The following is a 13,883-nucleotide window of genomic DNA, read 5'->3' as shown; positions in this document are numbered from 1 at the left end:
GGCCACTAGGCTAGTTGTCCTATCTGTAGGCCATAGTTTCTGCACAGACAAGACTTGGATTTTAATTGTCCACTTTTCTCCCTGCTGCCCCCACTTAACCACCAACAACAGTATATACTCTCTCTGTATGGAAAACCTGAGAAATGGTTGTGAGTCTCCTCAGAAAACAAGTCTGTCCCCCCACCCACAGCTACTTTAAGTGCCCATCAAATCAGAGTCAGAATTATAAATAGTCACAGCTTTACAATGCTTGACAACACATATACTATAGTATTTACAGTACCATAAATGCTTCTGTTTCTCTGGTTAAGCAATCCCTGAGACGGAACAGTGTTCTGTGTTTGCCAAGGGAGAGGGGCCAATGGCCAGGACACGCAGGATATAGGGGCGTGAGGTGACATGTTGTGGGGACATCTGATCGGTCTGCAGGGCCCAGCTCCTCCAGGAACAGGGGCTGGAGTGAGAAGTTTGCCAAGGCAGGAATACTGGTTAAAGTGGGACTCTCCCATCCTTAGGTCTGTGGTACTTTTGGCTCAGCCACAAGTGCCCAAAGTCCTCTCAGGGTAGACAGATGTTTCAGAGTCCATGTCCTGACCTGGGAGCCCAGGCTGCCCTGGCAGCAAGCTATCCACTTTCTTAGCCAAAGCGCTCCCGAACCAGCAGCATCAGCTTCTTCTTGCCTTTGTAAATCTGTTTGAGGTTGTCAATGAATTGGGCAAACTGCAAGTGACCATCCTGGGGCAGTAGGAAAGTCTCCCGAGCCTTGCTCAGAAACTCAATGAACTCTCCATAATGGCGGGGACTGATGTGTGTTAGACGGGAGTGCGTGGTGTTGATATAGGCATTGATGGTGGCATCCAGTAGCTGGCGCAGTGGAGCTTTGTCCGTTGACATGAGCTTTCCAGAGCTGCGGCGGCCTGGGATGCCTGCGAGGCCTGGTGCAGTCACTGTGCACCGACGTAGGATATCGGAAAGCACTGTGGCACAGTGCACACTCTTCACCACCAGGGGGATGAGAGCTGCCAGTTCATTCTTGCCCAGAGAGTGGCTGAGGGCACAAGCCCAGAGCACATCGTTGATGGCTGGATGGGTGTCCTGGTTGTAGGCCAGGTTAAGATGGCTCATGGCCAGTGAGGCCAGCTTGAAGGCACGCAGCGGGTAGCCACGGAGCTCCATGTAGCGGGCAATAGTGAACAGCTGTGAATGAGTCATGCCACCAGCAGCAGCATCAATGGCAATCTGGTAGGCCGCCTCAAAGGCAATGTGGTCTTTCTCACAGAGTGTAAGAGCTGACAAGGCACAGCTCTGAGGATCCTTCATAGCACACTGCAGGGCCAGGGTGCGAGCACAGCTAGCCAGTTCCTCTCGCTGTGGGTAGTCAAGACTTAGGCGCAGGATAGTGGTATGGGATACGGCTGTGGCAGCCACAATACTTGTAGCCTCGGTGGGGGTGAAGAGTGTGTACCAGCTTTGCAAGATGCTCACTAGGGCCCGAACACCTGTCAGGGAGAGCCTGAGTTCAGCAGTGGCTACTGGGTCTCACTTCAAGTCTGCCCAGATTACCATTTGAGGTCTGAAACTTGGCCTGCAGAGACGAGTTTTCCCTCCTCCCCAACAGCCTTGAAATGATCTGAGGCAAACCAGGACAAGGGGAGCACCCAGATGGCCAAACCCTGTTTGGGCTCTCTTCCCATCCCTTCCTTCCTAGGCCAGAGAGCTGGAGGTCCCTGCTCTACCCTCACAGAGATGAAGCTACAGAGCCTCACATCTGCCTGCCTCAGGGCAGGGCCCTAGATTTCCCTGGAGGTAGGGTATCTGAGGAAAGTCTTGTGCTGGGGCTTTGGCTTCTAGAATGGTTCCCAAGCCTTTAAGTTGTCTGTGGTTTTCCAGAAACATAGACAGAGACTGGGCCCACTCCCTCCCAAGGGACTCCTGCCTAAAGGATGGACCTAGAAACTCCCCAAGAGGAAGAGGGAGGTGGAAGACTCACCCACTTCTGTAGCACAAGTAACCAACCATCGAACCATCTCTCGGCGCCTCCAGTTAAGGGTTGATAAGGTCATCCGCATTACCTAGACAGGAGAGGCATTTCCAGGGGGCCAAGCCTAATAGATAGGAACCTCTCTTCCCTTCTACTTTGTACTACTCTTTTATGAAAATGACATTTTTTTTTTTCCTGACAGGGTCTCTGTAAGGAGTACGGTTTTTCTTCCCGCCGCCGGTCTTGTCCCGCCACTGCGCCAGCCCCAATTAACACACTGAGACTCTGTATTTGATATAATTCTGTGATGTGTATATTCTCCTTTTGTTTAGGTATTGTGTTTATATAACTCATTAAGAAATGTAATGTGTAATTTAGCACAGATTATAGATAGTACCTATGATAGTCATATAGTTAAGATTTCTAGATATACAGAGATATATTTGAGATAGATAGGAATTCTTCAAACCTTTCAAAGACCTACAGAATATGGCATTTAACATGGTTTAGGGTTTTTCTTGACAGTGAGACATAAATGCTCCTGGCAACACCACCTGAGTCAGAAAGGAAGATGAAGATGAACATTGAAGAAACTCGTTATGGAGTTTACTTCCAATATGGCAAGACTAGCCATTTGGACAAGATACTGCTCTTGTCTGGACTGTTTGACTTTATGCTGTATAAACTGGACATGCAGGACCCACAGAAAAGTGACTGCTGATTCAAGCTGGACATTGCTACAGAGTTCCTGCTTCATGGAAGAGTCTGCCAGACAATCTGCAGGACACAGAGAAAAGTGACTGACAAATTGCCAATACAAGAAGACAGTTTAAAGTGTCCTGCTTTGCTGAAGAGTCTGCCAGACACACTATGGCCTATGGGCTGAAGATGGAAGATTACAGAAGAACTTCAGGTGACTGACAAGGCAAGATATCTCTGTCATTTCTAGAGTTTATATATTATCCTTCTGTGGTCTTTGAAGGAGTTGAAGACAGATAGTAATGATTATAGTTTTCCTTAGTTAGGTTTAAAGATAAGTTACATAGACTTTAGACTCACAAAGATAGAATAGATGATGGGATATTTTCTTAAATCTTGCTAAATGTTTACGGACTAAATATTGTTAACTATGATTATTATTTGATAACTATTGTGTGATATATTTTGCTATGTTAAGTTAAAACCCTTTTTATTTAGGCAGAAAAGGGGAGATGATGGGAGATGCCATTATGTATATATGTTTCTCATACTGGTTAATGAATAAAGCACTGTTGGCCAATAGGAAAGGAAGACAGGAGGGACTAGGAGACAAGGAGGAAAGAGGAAGGAGGAAGGAGAGCCAAGATGGAGAGACTGGGGAGACCAGACGCCTGCCCCACTCTCCAGTAAGAAAAGACCATGTGAAAATACATAGATCAGCAGAAATGGGTTAATAATTAAGACAGAGCTAGCCAATAAGAAACTAGTAACTGGCCAAGAGATTATATCAAATACAGAGTCTCTGTGCATTATTTGGGGCTGGCGCAGCGGCGGGACAAGACCAGTGGCAGCAGGAGGAAAAACCATACTCCCTACAGGTCTCCTGTAATCCAGGCTGGCTTTCTACTGTCCATTACCCTTAACTTCTAATCGTTCTGCTTCTACCTCCCCAGTGCTGATCTTAGAGATATATCCCATTATGCCCAGTGCATGCAATATTAGGGATCTTGTTGCATGTAGGTAAGTACTCTACCAAATGAGATACATTTCCAGCCCAACAACAAATATTTCTCATTATTTGAGTCATGGTGTGGATGTTTAATTTCTCCCCACCCCGCTCACTATGAGGCTTCTCTCACGACTGACAACATATGACTCTTAGCATACCCTCACTAACTTGGAGGAAGTGGTAGGTAGAAAAGATGGGGACCCGATAGTGCCTAAAGTTACTTTACTTCTGATCTTAGCTTTAAAATGGAGGCCAATTTTATAGAGTCCTTCCCTTCTGTCTACTCTATAACTTATATTCTGGAAGACAGAAAGACATGGCTATGTTCAGTCCCCTTTGAATATCTTCTGCCAACTGAGTAGGCCAGAAACTTAAAGCTGGGACAGTGGTCTCACACCCATACCTGTAACCCCAGCTCCAGGGCCACATTGAGCAGAGTGCTGTCTGTGCTGCTGTCTGTGGGAGTAGCAATCTTGAATGCATCTTGAGCCAGTTTGAAGATGAGGGAGGAAGAATGAATGTGCTTCTGTATTGCTTCCAGAATAGTTCGTAGCCTCAGCGTATCCCCTATAGTCATCAGAAAGGTAGGGACAGGGTTCATTTAAGAGTTTCCCTAGGCAGTTAGCTGTATGATAATTTACCTGATGCTTCTGTTACCATCCCTTCTATAGTTGGTCAAGTGTCTCTTCTAAACTCTCTGGTGGAGATTTCTGTTCCTAGGCACCCATATGAATTCACCTTGCCCATCTTTTTTTTTTTTTTTTTTTTTTTTTTTTTAAGTTATTTTATTTTGTGTATATAGGTGTTTTACCTGCGTATATAGAGCTGTGTATTGTGTGTGTTCCTGGTACCCACAGAGGTCAGAAGAGGACCTCCAGTTCCCTGCAACTGGAGTTACAGAAGTTGTGAGCTGCCATATGGGTGATGAGAATTGAACCCAGGTCCTCTGAAAGAACAGCCAGTGCTCTTAACCACTGAGCCATCTCTCCAGTCTCTCACCTCTCCCACATATATTTGGTGAACCAATTGAAATATTAACTGAACTCCATACTTTATGGTACATTGTCTCTGTGTTACACAGTTTACATGAATACATAATTACAATGTCATACTGGCTACTTTCATTGCCCTAAAAATTCCTATGCTTATCAAAACTTTCCCCATTTCTCTTTGACCCTGGCAAGTATAGTGCCATACAGCTGGAATCACACTGATGGGAGATGCCATTCTGTAAATATGTTTCTCTTATTGGTTGGTGAATAAAGCACTGTTGGCCAATAGAGAAGCAATACAGGTGGGACTAGGAGAGGTGGAGAATTCTGGGAAACGTAGGACAGGGTCACAATGTGATCTCAGGAGGAGAGGATGAAAGTCTGGCACTCTCGATAAAAGAAGACCATGCAGAAATACATATATTAGTAATTATGGACTAATATTTAAGACAGAGCTAGCCAATAAGAGCTCTAGCCATTGGCCAACAGCAATATAGTTAATATAGCGTCTCTGTGTGTTATTTGTGGCTGACATGGCAATGGGACCAGGCTGGCAGGAAAGTGCTTGTAACATCACACAGAATGTAGCATTTTCAGACTGACTTCTAGCAATATGCACTACACAGCTGAGGTTCCTGTATGTGAGGTTTATTTTGTTTCATTGCTAGATAACATTCCATTGTGTGGACATAATGCAATTTATCTTTTGAAACCTTTTGAAGAACATTTTGGTTGCTTTGGGGGCAAGGATGAATAGATATATAAATATTCCTGTGCACATGTGGGTATTTATATGTTTTTGACTCATTTGGGTAATACCTAGGAATATGATTACTGGAACATATGTTATGACTACATTTAGCTTTGTTCAAAACAAAACCCTGCCAAATCTCTTCCAAAATGGCTATTCTACCATACATTGCCTCAGCAGTGAGAGTTTCTGCTGTTTCACAGTGTTGCCGACATTTTGGTCTGTAGCCATTCTAACTGTGTACAGTGATATCTCATTGACTTAATTTACAGTTTCCTATGATACATGACCCTGAATAACATTTCATATGCTTGTTTGCTATCTGTAGATTTTTGTCAAGATGTCTTTTCAGATCTTTAGTCAGATTTTATTTTATTTATATTACTTTTGAGACAGGATCTCACTATGTAGCTCTGGCTACTGCAGAACTCACTGTGTAGACTAGAGTGGCCTCAAACTCAGAGATCCACCTGCCTCTGCAAGTGTGTGCTACTACTCCTGGTGATGGGGAATATCCTCTATTATGCTGTGACTATGTGTTTCTCTTATTGGTTGATGAATAAAGCTGTTTCCACTAATAGACAGGTAGAATTTAGTTAGGCAGGAATTCTGAACAAAGAGGCAGGGAGAAGGAAGACAGAATGAGAGGACTCCATGTAGCCACTGGGGAGTCAAGAGACCTGACCATCACCCGTAAGCCAAGGCTACATGATAATACACAGACCAATAGAAATGGGCTAATAATTGAGAGCTAGCCAGTAAGAAGCCTAAGTCAATGGCCAAACAATTATAAACATTTATTAAGTTCCTGAGTGGTTATTTCATAGTGGCTGTGGGGACCCAGTAGGTGGAGAGAAACCAGACCAATGGGATGGAGATAGATGGAGAAAGTTTCCCCTCCACACTCCTTGCTTTTGTCAGTTTTTAAACTGGACTACCAATTTTACTTTTGAGACAGAGTCTCATGTATTCTAGGCTGGTCTTGAATTTATGTAGTAGAGTCTGCTCTTGAACTCCTGGTCCTCCTTCCTCCAACCCCTTGAGTGTTATAATTACAGAAATGCACCGCTATGCCTGGTTTGTGCAGTTCTGGGAATCAAACCCAGGATTTCAAGCATGCTAGGCATGCTAGGCTATAACCAACTATGTTATAGCACCAGCTTCCTGATGGATTTAAGAATTCTTTGTGCCAGGAGGTGATAGAATACACCTTTAGTCCTAACACTCAGGAGGCAGAGACAGGTGGATCTCTGTGAATTCAAGGTCAGGCTGTTACACAGAGAAACCCTGTCATGAAAAACAAAAACAGAAATAAATAAACAAAAAAGAACTCTTTGTATATTTGGGATATTTTTTTTTTTCGAGACAGGATTTCTCTGTGTAGCTTTGTAGACCAGGCTGGCCTCAAACTCACAGAGATCTGTCTGCCTCTGTCTCCCAAGTGCTGGGATTAAAGGTGTGCACCACCAGTGGCATGGGATATAAGTCCTTTATTAGGCATATTAGATATATTTTTTAATACTTTCTCTGTATGTCACTTTTTTTTTATTTACTATTTTCATACTACAGAAGGAAATGGATTTTTGTTGTTGCTGTTTTATTTTGAGACAGGGTTTCTTTGTGTAACAGCTCTGGCTGTCCTGGAACTCGCTGTAGACCAGGGTAGCCTTAAACTCACAGAGATCTGCTAGCCTCTGTCTCCCGAGAACTGGGAATAAAGGTGTGCACCACCCCCACCCCACACACAGACAAAAAAGTTATCTTAAAAATCATTTGATTCTGAAGCCAGACGTGGTGGTGCACACCTTTAATCCCAGCACTTGGGAGTTAGACACAGGTAGATCTCTGTGAGTTTGAGGCCAGCCTAGACCATTACATAATGAGTTCAAGGACAGCCAGGACTATGTAGAGAGAACTGTCTTAAAAAATAAGCCAGGTGGCACATGCCTTTAATATCAGCACTTGGGAGGTAATGGCAGGTAGATCTCTGTGAGTTCAAGGCTAGCCTGACTATAGATTGAATCCTAGGACAACCAGGGCTACACAGAGAAACCCTGTCTCAAAAAACCAACTAAACAAAATAATAACAAACAAACAAAAATCATTTGATTATGGTGCTAAAGAGATAGGTTTTGGTTAAGAGAGCATATTGTTCTTGAAGAGTGCCCAAGTTCAGTTCCCAGCACCCAGGTCAGGGGGCTTACAACCACCTATAACTCCAGCTGTGAGGAGATCAGAAACCTCTGACATCACCGGTACATAGACACATAGTATGAAATAATTTATTAAAAATTTAAAAATCACTTGATTCTATACATTCAGGGTTTTACAATTAGTAACTAAGGTAACATTCTGGTCTGAAACCAGGTGCTTTCTAATGAGCAGTCAACATGAAGATTCCCACTGCTCTTGTCAACACAGAACACATGGCTTCTCTTTTTCAGGAGACTATGGGCTCTGGGTGGGGATGTTGGAGTCTGTTGTCTAGCTGCACTTACCTTTGGCAGCAGTTAGCATGGTAGAGGCTAGTTCACATTGCTGTGATTCCAAATGTCCAAGTGTGAACCAACGAGGATAACGGCTGGGCACCACAGACACCATGTGATGAGGGTGGGAAGTGTCGCTTGCAGAAGATGAGTTTTCTAGAACAGGTAACCTAGAAGACCCAGGAAGAGTCATCAGCTTCATTTAGACTCTGACCATTGTGAACCCCTGTAGGGAAGTTTGCATTTTGCTGGGGAAGAATTTGTCAGGGAAGGACAGGCTGAGAGCTTTGAAGGGTTTTAAATCTACAGTGTATAGCATGTAGAGTGCCATAGGGTTATCTTGGAAAACATAAGGAACACATGCCAAAGAATTTCCTTTTTAGCTAAGGAGTTCTAGCAGTCTTATGGCCTAACTAAATTTCTTCCTCTGTGTGGTCAGCAACCCAGAGATCTATATTCATAAAACAAGGATCCTATTCTAGTTTGAAAAGACGATTCTCACAGAGCATTATTTCTACCCCTTGGGGTATACATATTTATCTCTGCTTCTCTCACACTCCTCTGGAGACCTATACCTGGACCCATGACTGAATGGAGTTATGGAAGGACATAAATCCCTTCTCAGGCTTCCCAAGTGGCTCCAAAATAGGGAGGCACCATATTTATTATACCTCAAGGGCCTGCTCAGTCAGTCTACCATGAGTATGGAGAGGGGTCAAGTATTTCATTAATAAAGAATCCCAGATCCTAAATCATATGGAATACCTAAGCTGCTGTAAGAGAGGCTTGGTGTCAGGGAATAGACAGAGGGAAGGGGACAAGCAAAGAGAGAGGGCACTGAAGATCTATGCATTGGATAGACAAACAGGCTGGACATGGGCTACCCACCTCATGGCTCGTAAGGCTAACTTATAGGACAGGTCTGGGTCATGAGGCAGCAGAGCTGAGAACAAATACTTCGCAAAGGTGTGCATAGGAACACTCTCCCGGTGGATAACTTCTCCTAGACCGCTGAAGGGGCCTCCTGAAGGAAGAAGATGAGCCAGCCAACTATTATTTATTTTTGGTTTTTTGAGACAGAGTTTCTCTGTGTAGCCTAGCTGTCCTGGAACTTGCTCTGTAGATCAGGCCTTGAACTCAGAGATACACCTGCTTCTGCCTTCCGAGTTCTGGGATTAAAGGTGTGCACCACCATTGCCCAGTTTATTTATTTTTGTACGCTTATTCCAGACTAGATTCAGGAGCCCAGAGACCTATCTGAGTTTGTCTGCTAAACATAGGAACCATCATTACCCTTTAATGTCGTAAATATTTCTATGACTGTGCTTTATCAGAGAAGAGGGCCCAGAGTCACAACCAAAGATTTTGTTACTGTAGCCCCCTTTATTCTTACCTTCCAGGAGCAAGATGCACTGCTTCCGCAATGTCTGTACTAACTCGTCATCCAGCTGCAGTTCCTGGAGTTGGCTTAGGAGTTGCTCCTCATTACGACACACCTTGTCCTGTGCATAGAGGCCTTCAGGCATGACCCTCTGTTGACCCATGCCCATCAGAGCAACTTCCAGGGCCAATGACAGATACGACTCATTGCTGTTTGGGCAGCCTGAAGCCACAGGTACATGCTGGTACACAGGTAGTCTGCTTTCATTCATATCTGAGGGCAACAGGCATACCAGGTTCTTAGGACAGGTCCAGTAGGTTGTTCTGTGCCTCTGGCCATCCCAATTTGGGATATCAGTTGCTTAATGGTTATCACAAAGCTTAGTCAGAATCTCAAAGCAGTAAGAAAAATACACTCACTGAAAAAAGATTTTAAGATTCACAAAGATTCCTACATACCACAAATTGGCTAGGCTAGTCAGGGAAGCACAACGTCTTATCTTTTGCTAGTGCATTATAAAATCTCATAATTGTTTTTGTGTTTGTTTCTGTTACCTCAGTGTGAGCACCTTAAAGGAGTGAGACCATCTCACTGTCCTGTGTTTCTCTAGGTCCTGACATTGGAAGAGCAGTGTATGTCAGTGGTAAAGAAGTAAATCAAGTACAGCTTCAGGCTTTTCAAGCTGTAAACGCCATCGTGTAGATGAAGGGGACTGAAGAGGTGGACTCCCCATGCAGGAGATAGAAGGAAAATCAGAGACTCCATCCAGTTTAATTCTCACTTTGGAAGACTTGCATCTTCTGTATTATGATTTTATATGCTCCACTCAGAATTTTAGGAAGCAAGTGTTGATTTAAGAGCCAGTGTCTTAGTTGGATATGATGGGATATGCCTGTAGTTTTAGCTCCTCAGGATACTGTGGTGAGAGGATGGTTGGAGTGCATGAGTTCAAAACCAGCATGGTGAATAAAAAGGGATATATGGGAGAGTTTGGAGGGAAGAAATGGAAGAGAGAAATGACATAATTATAATATAATCTCAAAAACAAAACAAATAAAAAAGATCTGATTTTCTTTTCTTTCCCCTTTTTCTATTAAGTAGCTTTGGAAGACAAGTAAGTGGCAGGTAATGCTGGGATCACACGAAGATTAGTCATAATTTTTGCTTGCAAGCAGCTGATAGTGTGGTAAGAGATAGTTGTAGACATTGTAATTCAATGGACTAATATAAAAGTAAATACAAAAATTAAACAATGATAACACAAAGGAAAGAAGAAGCAATTGTGTACCTAGCCTCGCTATTGTGGGATGGTTAGGCTATTCTCCACATTTGGAAAACTGGTACAAAGCCATCACCAGGGAGCTAGCTGTTGGCAAGTTTAAAGGTCACTGGGGACTGACTCCTTCACAATCAGCAGCTATAAAATGAGGGTCTGAAACTTCAGGCTTTGATTGCTAGTTGAAAGAACTGGATCTGGGACTGGACAGATAGCCCAGCAGTTAAGAGCTTTTACTGCTCTTCCATTCCTGGCACCCATGTCAAGTGGCTCACAACTACTTGTTACTCTAGTCCAGGGGCATCTGATGCCTCTTTTAAAAAGAAATAAAGTGGGAGGTGGGAGGGGGTGATCTGAGTTTTATCTCTGGCCCTGGGTGGGAAAATGACATTTTATTCTACAGGAGAAAAATTACTATTTAGCTGCAGGCTTTCTGGTAAAGAATAAAGAGTTATCATTGCATTCTTTCTTAATACCTGGATAGGAAGGTGCCCTCAAGATGTCTGTAATAGCAGTTTTAGAAGCTGTATAAAGCCTACCTAAGAGTTTAGATCTCTATAGTCATTGTTCCCTCTCTAGGGGTGTTCTATTGTGCAATGGCCCCTCTAGCCACTGTCCACTCTCCTTTAGAAAGTGTATCACTTTACCTATAATAGAATCCAATAATCTACACTACATCTATGTGTCTTGTATATATATATATTTTTAAATTTGCTTGCTTTTGAGACAGGATCCCACTATGTAGCCTTGGCTGCCCTTGGACTTGCTATGTGTAGAGATCTTCCTGCTTTTGCCTCCTGAGTGCTGGGATTAGAGGCCTGTGCCATCATGCTCAGTCCTGTCTAAATTCTCTCAACAGAGATCACAAAGATTGGGGAGCCAAGGGGTAAACTAGCACAAGATCTTGTTAATGGTATTATATGATTTAAAGACAGATACTTTGCTGTTTTTTGAGGTACTGTGTGGTCCTGACTGGCCTTTTCCGAGTGCTGAGATTATAGGCCTGCACCACTATCCTTGGGCTTTGGGTTTTCTTTCTTTCTTTTTTTTTTTTTAATGGTAAGGTCCAGGCTAGCTCCAAAACTCAGCTCAAATGATCTTCCTGTCTTAGCCTCCTGAGTAGCTGTGGCTACAGTGGGCACTGCCGTGAACATCTTGACATAGCTGGAAATTCTATTCCATTTCCAGACTGCTCTGAACTTCTGACCTCTGTTTTCTGAAAATCCTCTGACCCTTCTTCGCTAGTAACCAAAGCAGGAAAGCAGGATGTGCACAGCCAGACCACAGACTTTGGCAAAGAGAAGGCTGCCATGGGCAGTCCTGACTTGTCTCAGGCTGACTCCTGTACCTGACATTTCCATGTAGCTGTCATCATTCAGGCGGCAGGCCTCAGTCAGAGTGAGAAACAGGCAGCCAATGGGATCCAGGGGATGGCCCACCCAGCCCTCCAAGTTTGTGATTGTTGTGGTTCCTCTCTGCAACAATTCTGGAAATAAGCAGGTTCCAAGTTTTAGACAAATAGAGATGGGGATTGTGCTTTTCTTTTGCTTTGGTTTCCTAATCAGTATCATTCAGGCCTTGACCAGAAAGTCAAAGGAAAGCTCCCCTTATTGTCATGTCTTTGCTTGATTGGCCTGAACACAAGCTCACCAGCCAGCTCTAATTTAGACTATGTGCTGGCAGTTCATATAAGAGACAGCTTTAGTTTCAAAAGCATCTTCTCTGGTCTTAATGGGCCTTCCACCTGCCCTGTGAAAGGCAGACATCATTGTTCCTATTTTACAAACAATAAAGCTGAGATTCACAGGAATAGCATGAGGCACCCACTCAGCAGGTAGAATTACTTGGAATTCTCAAGCCCATGGGCCTGAATGAAAATTAGTTTCTCGGTCTTTTTATCTCCTGAAGATCCTTGTCACCCTCAGATCCCAAGATGTTAGAGGATTCCTAATCACTATACCTTTCTTCTGGTGTTTGTAGATCTCTAGCTGCCGCTGCTGCTGCAACCTCAGAGTATTAATGATGGCCACCGTGAGTCTGAGAGCCTCTTTTGGATACCCATGAGATCGCAGCGCATCAACCCGAGCACAGGCTGTGGGCACATGCTCTAGCAGGCAGGAAGAAAATATTTTGGTTGAGTTAAAATCAGGAAAGTTCATGTTTGACAGACAAAAGGAATCTATGTACAGCCTGGTTTCTCAGATTCAACTTAGCACTGCTTTATAACAGGGACTGTGTTTTATCTTCAAGAATATAAAATTTATATATGTGGCTAGAGATAGCCTGGAAGAGTAGAGCACAGAGGCCGCTGCCTCCTTAGTGTGCCACCAAGCCCAATAACTATTAACTTCTTCCTTCCTTCCTTCCTCCCTTCATTCCACCATGCTCAATAACTACTAACTTCTTTCTTTTTTTCTTGAGACAGGGTTTCTCTGTGTGGCCTTGGCTGTACTGGAACTCCCTCTATAGATCACGTTGACCTTGAATTCACAGAGATCTACCTGCTTCTGCCTCCTGAGTGCTGGGATTAAAGGGTGTGCTAAAATTATAGAAATAATTTAGAATAATTATCGAAATGAAACCAGGCCTGGGAGATGGAAACAGGAAGATTGCTAGGGCTTTTTGGCTAGCCAGTCTAGCTGAATTGGTAAGCTCCAGGTTTAGAGACAGATTCTTTCAAAATATAGGGTGAAATGAGATTGAGGAAGATACCTGATGTCTATATCTGTCCTTTACATGTACACCCACACATCTGAATGCATAAACACACACATATACACACACATAAAGTCACGCAGAAGATTTAGACATATAAATAAGCAAAATACAAAATAAAAATAAGATAACTTCAATTTATAGTTTCATATATATTTATCAAGATTTTTCCATTTTTAAATCAAATTTTGGATATTATAATTATTGTTTTATAACTTAATAGTATATTGTAAATATTTTTCCATGGCATTAAGTATGCCTATATAACATTCAAGATAGTACATGTCATTCCACTGACTGTTCATCTACTGGTTAATCAAATTGGACATTGAAGTAGTTGCCAATTCCCATCTGTATATCATTTATTTCTGTGCTGCAATGAGCCCCTTTAATGTGCTTGCTCACATGATTTATTTATTTTGTTTGATGGGTTTTGGAAACATAGTCTCACTGTGTAACCCTAGCTGGCCTGGAACTTGCTACATAGACTACTAGCTACTAGCATTGATCTCACAGAGATCCACCTGTCTTTGTCACCAAATCAAGCTTCTAAACGGTATTTTAGAATGAGTTTTTTCTAATAAAGTTAAGGA

General features: G+C 43.1%; 1 protein-coding gene across 1 annotated transcript in view; it reads right to left on the bottom strand.

The window, feature by feature from the left end:
* Positions 1 to 223: 223 nt before the first annotated feature.
* Zswim5 (zinc finger SWIM-type containing 5) overlaps positions 224 to 13,883 on the bottom strand; it is a 97,515-nt gene continuing 83,855 nt past the window's right edge. The window contains exons 7-14 of the mRNA XM_051188532.1: positions 12,536 to 12,682; positions 11,924 to 12,061; positions 9,312 to 9,572; positions 8,807 to 8,942; positions 7,931 to 8,088; positions 4,093 to 4,256; positions 1,991 to 2,072; positions 224 to 1,499 (exon numbers count right to left, since the gene is read on the bottom strand). Coding sequence (XP_051044489.1) covers positions 637 to 1,499; positions 1,991 to 2,072; positions 4,093 to 4,256; positions 7,931 to 8,088; positions 8,807 to 8,942; positions 9,312 to 9,572; positions 11,924 to 12,061; positions 12,536 to 12,682 — 1,949 coding nt within the window. The 3' untranslated portion in view covers positions 224 to 636. The remainder of the gene's footprint in view (positions 1,500 to 1,990; positions 2,073 to 4,092; positions 4,257 to 7,930; positions 8,089 to 8,806; positions 8,943 to 9,311; positions 9,573 to 11,923; positions 12,062 to 12,535; positions 12,683 to 13,883) is intronic.

Source organism: Phodopus roborovskii, unplaced genomic scaffold (genome assembly GCF_943737965.1).
Source record: "Phodopus roborovskii unplaced genomic scaffold, PHOROB, whole genome shotgun sequence".
Lineage (NCBI taxonomy): Eukaryota > Metazoa > Chordata > Mammalia > Rodentia > Cricetidae > Phodopus > Phodopus roborovskii.
This window is presented reverse-complemented; position numbering and strand designations above follow the sequence as displayed.